The sequence below is a fragment of the Dipodomys merriami genome, unplaced genomic scaffold (genome assembly GCF_024711535.1).
Source record: "Dipodomys merriami isolate MVZ:Mamm:240054 unplaced genomic scaffold, mDipMer1.0.p SCAF_2868, whole genome shotgun sequence".
Lineage (NCBI taxonomy): Eukaryota > Metazoa > Chordata > Mammalia > Rodentia > Heteromyidae > Dipodomys > Dipodomys merriami.
In genome coordinates this window covers 23,738-30,786 of record NW_027204346.1, presented here as the reverse complement: position 1 = coordinate 30,786, position 7,049 = coordinate 23,738, and the positions used below count along the sequence as shown (strand labels likewise).

Here is a 7,049-nt window from a genome sequence, read left to right as displayed (position 1 = left end):
TTCACCCATGCATCCATCCATTCATCCATCCATCCATCAACCCATCCACCCATCCATCCATCCATCCACCCATCTACCCATCACCCACCCATCAGTCCACCCATCCACCGTCCACCCATCCACCCATCCATCCACCCATCCATCCATCCACCCACCCATCCACCCATCCATGTATCCATCCGTCCACCCATCCACCGGTCCACCCATCCATCCATCCACCCACCCATCCACCCATCCATCTATCCATCCGTCCACCCATCCACCGGTCCACTCATCCACCCATCCATCCACCCATCCATCCATCCACCCACCCATCCACCCATCCATCCATCCATCCACCCATCCATCCATCCACCCATCCATCCACCCATCCACCCATCCATCCCCATCCATCCACCCATGCATTTACCCATCCATCCATCCATCCATCCATCCACCCATCCATCCATCCATCCATCCATCCACCCACCCATCCATACATCCATCCACTCGTGACTCAGTGAGGCACTTCCTGTGTTCATTCCCTTTATTTCCAGAGGTCAGGGAGGCCCTGGGATGGGTCAGGTCTTGGCCTTGTGTCCAGTGTCCTTCTGTCTGTCTGTCTGTCCATCCGCAGGTCAGTTGAAGGCGGGCAGGCTGAAGAGCTCGGGTTGTATGTCACCCAAGGAGGGCAGCAGCAGGGTGGCCCCGGCCGTTGAGTTCGGGGTCGAGCTGGACGCTGCGCACCATGACCACCTGCATCCCCGCTGCCTGGGCGACCGCCATGCCGTGGGGCGTGTCCTCCAGCACCAGGCACTGCGGGGTCAGAGGGCGAGAGAGACACGCGGAGTGAGAGGTCGGCCGGGGGGTGGGCCGGGTGCCCAGTGTTGGAGGGAAGGAAGGGGGGAAGGAAGGAAGGAAAGAAGGAAGGAGGGAAGGAGGGAAGGAAGGAAGGAGGGAAGGAAGGAAAGATGAAAAGGAAGGATGGAGGGAAGGAACAAGAAGGAAGGAGGGAAGGAAGGAAGGAAGGAGGGAAGGAAAGAAGGATGGAGGGAAAGAAGGAAGGAGGGAGGGAAGGAGGGAAAGAAGGAGGGAAGGAGGGAAAGAAGGAGGGAAGGAGGGAAGGAAGGAGGGAAGGAAGGAGAGAGGGAAGGAAGGAGGGAAGGAAGGAGGGAGGGAAGGAAGGAAGGAGGGAGGGAAGGAAGGAGGGAAGGAAGGAGGGAGGGAAAGAAGGAGGGAGGGAAGGAAGGAAGGAGTGAAGGAAGTAGTGAAGGAAGGAAGGAAGGAGGGAAGGAAGGAGGGAAGGAAGGAGGGAAGATGACCGTCGAGCCACGGCGTGCCTACTGGCATGTTCTGTGTGTGATTTCGAGGCCTCCCCCACCCAGGGCCTGGTGTGGGCCAGGTGAGCACTGTGCCAAGGAGTCTCCCTCCCTGTTCCCCTGGGGCCATCTGTCCATCCGTCTCTCCATCCGTCCATCCGTCTGTGTGATTGTGTGTCTGTCCATGTCTCTCTGTCTGTCTCTGTGTGTCTGTCTGTCCCTATATCTGTCTGTCTGTGTCTCTGTGGTCGGTCTGTCTGGTCTGTTCTGTGTATCTGTCTGTCTGGACTCTTATGTCTGTCTGTCTGTCTCTGTATGTGTGTCTGTCTGTGTCTGGTTAAGTGTCTCTGTGTCTGTCTATCTGTGTGTGTCTGTCTCTGTATCCGTCTGTCTGTCTATATGCCTATTTGTGTGTCTCTGTAGTCTGTCTGTCTGTGTGTCTGTCTGCGTATGTATGTCTATCTCTCTGTCTATTGGTGTGTGTCTGTCTGTCCGTGTCTCTGTGCTCTGTCTGTCTGTCTGTCTGCATGGTCTGTGTATCTGTGCGTCTGTCTTTGTCTATCTGTCTGTGTGTGTGTCTATCAGTGTGTCTGTCTGTCTGTGTCTCTGTGGTCTGTCTGGTAGGTCTGTGAATCTGTGTGTCTGTCCCGTCTCTTGTGTCTGTCTGTCTGTCTATCTGTCTGGTCTCTGTGTCTGTGTGTCTATCTCTCTGTCAGTGTGTCTGTCTGTCTATCGGAGTGTGTCTGTCTGTCCGTGTCTCTGTGGTCTGTCTGTCTGTCTGTCTATGAGTCTGTCTCTGTGTCTGTGTCTCTATCTGGTTTGTCTGCCTGTCAGTCTGTGTGTCTATCTGCCTGTCTGTCTGTCTGCATGTCTGTCTGGTTTGTCCATGTGTCTATCTGTGTCTCTGTGTCCGTCTCTGCGTCTATCTGTGTGTTTCTGTGTCTGGCTGTCTGTCTGTCTGGTCTGTGTATCTGTGTATCCGTCCATGTCTGTCTGTCTGTGTGTCTCTCTGTGTGTGGTCCATGCAGTGGACCCGAGGCCCAAGGCCTCAGTTTACCTGGTTGACGGGGGGGGGGGGGGATTAGGAGAGAACCTCCGGTTGCAGGCCAGGAAGATGTCCGGAGAACCTGCGGGCGCAGGCCAGGAAGATGTCCGGGGCGGGCTTGCTGGCCTTGACCTCGGGGTCATCACCCAGCACCATGTGGTGAAAGGCACCGAACAGCTCCCGGTGTGCGCTGGTCTTGGCCTGGTAGGCCTCAGTCCCTGAGCTGGTGGCCAGGGCGAAGGGGATGCTGTGCTTCTGTATGTGGAGGATCAACTTCTCTGCACCTGGAGACAGAGAGACAGGAGGAGAAGAACTTAGGTCTTTGGTGGCCTAGGGGGGAAATCCACAAATCCATCCATCCACCCATCCATCCATCCATCTACCGATCCACCCATCCATCCACCCATCCATCTATCTATCCATCCATCCATCCACCCACCCATCCATCCACCCATCCATCCACCCATCCATCTATCTATCCATCCATTCATCCATCCATCCATCCATCCACCCATCCACCGATCCATCAATCCATCAATCAATCCATCTACCCAGCCAGCCACCCATCCATCCACTCATCCATCCACCTACCCATCCATCCATCCATCCATCCATCTACTCATCCATCCACCCACCCACCCATCATCCATCCATCTACCCAGCCAGCCACCCATCCATCCATTCATCCATCCACCCATCCATCCATTCATCCATCCATCCATCCACCCACCCATCCACTCATCTATCCATCCATCCATCCATCCATCCATTGACCCATCCATCAACCCATCCATCCACCCATCCACCCACCCATCCATCCATCAATTCATCCATCCACCCATCCATCCACCATCCATCCATCCATCCATCCACCCATCCATCCATCCACCCACCCATCCATCCATCCATCATCATCATCATCATCATCATCATCATCATCATCATCATCATCATCATCATCATCATCATCATGGTGACCCAGGAAGGATGTGAACTCCGGGCATCATCATCATCATCATCATGGTGACCCAGGGCGACCGGCCGGGCCACATGCACGCACACGCACGCACACACGTGTATGAGCAGATGACATCTTGTCCCGAGCACTGGGCAGCGAGTCCTAGATAGGGTGGTGGAGACGGCACCGCGTTCTAGAAGGTTCTGAATCCAACGGTCATGGCAGATGGACCGGTGAAGTCTAGGATGTACACACAGACAGACAGACAGACAGACAGACAGACAGACAGACAGACAGACACACACACACACACACACACACACACACACACACACACACACAACGGCCCGGGGAAAGGAGATGGTTCTAGAAAGTTTGTCCCTTTTCAGAGTTCTTCACCCAGACAGACAGACTGACAGATGGATAGATGGATGGATAGACAGATGGGCGGATGGATGGACAGACAGACAGACTGAGAGATGGATGGACAGATGGGCGGAAGGATGGACAGACAGACAGACTGATACATGGATAGATGGATAGACAGATGGGTGGATGGATGGACAGACAGACAGACTGATAGCTAGCTAGATGGATGGATCGATGGACAGACAGACAGACTGATACCTAGATAGATGGATGGATGGATGGACAGACAGACTGAAAGATGGATAGATAAGACGGATAGACAGATGGGTGGATGGATGGACAGACAGACAGACTGATAGATGGGTAGATGGATGGATGGACAGACTGACAGATGGATAGATGGATAGACAGATGGGCAGATGGATGGACAGACAGATAGATGGATAGACAGACAGACTGACAGATGGATAGATGGATAGACAAATGGGTGGATGGATGGACAGACAGACAGATGGATAGATGGATAATAGATGGATAGATGGATGGATGGACAGACAGACAGACTGACAGATGGACAGATGGATGGATAGACAGATGGACAGAAGGATGGACAGACAGGCTGGTAGATGGATAGATGATAGATAGATACACAGATAAGATACATGAATAGATGGATAGATGGATGGATGGTTGGACAGACAGAGAGATGTATAGATAGACACACAGACAGACAGATAGGTGGATAGATATAGTAGATAGATAGACAGACAGACATGTGGATAGACAGATGGATGGATGGATCCATGAATGGACAGACAGACAGAGAGTAGATAGACAGACACCTGGATAGACAGAGGGATGGATGCATAGATGGACAGACAGACAGATAGACGGATGGGTGGATGGATGGATAGATGGGTGGATAGAAGGGTGGATGGATGGATGGGGGATGGGTGGGTGGATGGGTGGATGGATGGGTGGGTGGATGGATGTTGATTGAATATGGATGGGATTAACATTTACACATTTGAGTGACTTGGACCCAAGTCCTGATACAATATGGGTGGGATTAACGTTTGCACACTTCAGTGAGTTGGACCCAAGTCCTCATCTGGATGGAGGACAGACGGATGGGATTAACATTTGCACAATTGAGTGACGGACCCAACTCCTCTCCATGGAGGAAGGAGGGAAGGGATTAACATTTGCACACTTGAATGAGTTGGACCCAAGTCCTGCTGTTGATGGAATATGGAAGGGATTAACATTTGCACAGTTGAGTGACTTGGACCCAAGTGTTCATCTCAATGGAGGATGGATGGATGGGTGGATGGATGGATGGATGGGTGGGTGGATGGATGAGTGGATGGATGGGAGGGTGGCTGGATGGATGGATGGCTGGATGGATGGATGGGTGGATGGATGGATGGGTGGATAGATGGGTGGATGGGTGGATGGATGGATGGGTGGATAGATGGGTGGATGGGTGGATGGATGGATGGGTGGATAGATGGGTAGATGGGTGGATGGATGGATGGATGGGTGGATGGATGGATGGGTGGGTGGGTGGATGGATGGGTGGATAGATGGATGGGTGGATGGATGGATAGGTGGACGGATGGGTGGATGGATGGATGGGTGGATCAGAGGGTGGATGGGTGGATGGATGGATGGATGGATGGATGGGTGAATAGATGGGTGGATGGATAGGTGGATGGGTGGGTGGATGGATGGATGATGGATGGGTGGATGGATGTTGATTAAATATGGGTGGGATTAACATTTTCACACTTGAGTGACTTGGAACCAAGTCCTGACCTCAATGGAGTAGGTCAAGCTCTGTCTCTGTCTCTGTCTGTCTGTCTGTCTGTGTCTTCTTCTGTCTGTCTCTGTCTTTGTCTGTCTCCTCTGTCAGTCTGTCTGTTGGTCTGCGTGTCTCTACCTGTCCATGTCTGTGTCTGTCTGTCTTTGTCTCTCTGTCTCTGTCTGTCTCCTCTGTCAGTCTGTCTGTGTCTCGTTCTCTCTCTTTGTCTGTCTGTCTGTGTCTATCAGTCTACTTCTGTCTCTGTCTTTCTGTCTGTCTGTCTTGTCTGTGTCTGCCTGTTGGTCTGCCTGTCCATGTCTGTCTCACTGTCTGTCTGTCTCTGTCTCATTCTGTCTTTGTCTGTCTCGGTCTGTCTGTCTGTCATCAGTCTACTTCTGACTTCTGTGTCTGTCTGTCTCTTTGTCTCTCTGTCTCTGTCTCCTGTGTCTGTCTGGGTCTCGTTCTGTCTTTCTTTGTCTGCCTGTGTCAGTATCTGTCTGTCTGTGTCTGTCTGTCTGTCTCTCTGTCATTCTCTGTCTTTCGTGTCTGTCTGTCATTCTCTGTGTCTGTCTGTCTTTCTCTATGTCTGTGTCTGTCTCTGCCTATGTCTGTCTATCCATCTGTCTGTGTCTCTCTCTGTGTCCATCTGTGTGTCTGTCTCTGTCTGTCTTTGTCCCAGTGTCTGTCTGTCTTGCTCTATGTCTGTCCGTCTCTGTCTGTCGGCCTGTGTCTGTCTCTCTCTGTCATTCCCTGTCTGTCTGGCTCTGCCTCTGTCTGTCTGTCTCTCTGTCTGTCATTCTGTGTCTGTCTGTCTATGCCTGCCCATGTCTCTGTCTTCTCTGTGTCTGTCTGTGTCCATCTATCTGTCTGTGTCTCTCTGTGTCCATCTGTGTGTCTGTCTCTGTCCCAGTGTCTGTCTGACTCTGTTTCACTGTCCCTGTGTCTGTCAGTCTGTCTCTGGGAACCGCGCATGCGCGTTGCAGGGCAGCGCAGCCCAATCCCGCGCATGCGCAGATCCGTAGCCCGGGAGCACACGCATGCGTGTTCCTGCTCGGCGGGGGGGGGGGCAGGGGGGGGGAGGGACGGGGCGTGCTGGCTCAGGCATGCGCAGTGCAGCGCGGAGGACCTCCCCCCCCCAGGTGGCACGCATGCGCAGTACCAACCAGACCAACCGAGGGAATCCCACGCATGCACGCACCACACGCTCGGCCCGGACGGTGCCGGACGACTCAACCAGTGCGCATGCGCAATGCGGACGGAACCTCGATCCTCCGGGGTCCCCTAGGCACCTCCCGGCGGACTCACGCTGTGCGCATGCGCAACTCGACCCTCCAGGGTCCGCTCTGCGCCTCCCGGCCGATTCAACCTGTGCGCATGCGCCGTGGGTCCACACGCGGGAGGGCAGTGGGAACAAGCAGCCAAGAGACACGCGTGCGCAGCGGCGCTCCGCCGGGAGCGCTAGGCCCCTCCCTGCTGACGAACCCTGTGCGCATGCGCATTGGCGCAGGCTGGCTCAGCCCCTCCCAGCTGCCTAACCCCGCTGAAGAACCCTCTGCGCATGCGCAATGGCTCTCC

At 53.9% G+C, this 7,049-nt stretch overlaps 1 protein-coding gene across 1 annotated transcript; it reads right to left on the bottom strand.

Moving 5' to 3' along the window:
* Window positions 1-493: 493 nt before the first annotated feature.
* On the bottom strand, window positions 494-7,034 carry LOC138838659 (pseudouridine-5'-phosphatase-like). The gene is made up of 4 exons (XM_070038045.1): window positions 7,011-7,034; window positions 6,780-6,957; window positions 2,392-2,627; window positions 494-795 (listed from the first exon to the last, which is right to left on the bottom strand). Exons 1-4 carry the CDS (start codon window positions 7,032-7,034, stop codon window positions 658-660), a joined length of 576 nt encoding a protein of 191 aa, XP_069894146.1. The 3' UTR covers window positions 494-657.
* Window positions 7,035-7,049: the final 15 nt, after the last annotated feature.

What these genes read in the sequence shown, in the direction of transcription:
- LOC138838659 (XM_070038045.1), bottom strand. Translation starts at nt 7,034, where the DNA reads ATGCGCAGAGGGTTCTTCAGCGGG. An exon ending in GAGTTGCGCATGCGCACAGC is followed by an intron (nt 2,628 to 6,779) that starts GTGAGTCCGCCG and finishes CTCTGTCTCCAG; the next exon opens with GTGCAGAGAAGTTGATCCTC. An exon ending in TTCCTGGCCTGCAACCGGAG is followed by an intron (nt 796 to 2,391) that starts GTTCTCTCCTAA and finishes CTGACCCCGCAG; the next exon opens with TGCCTGGTGCTGGAGGACAC.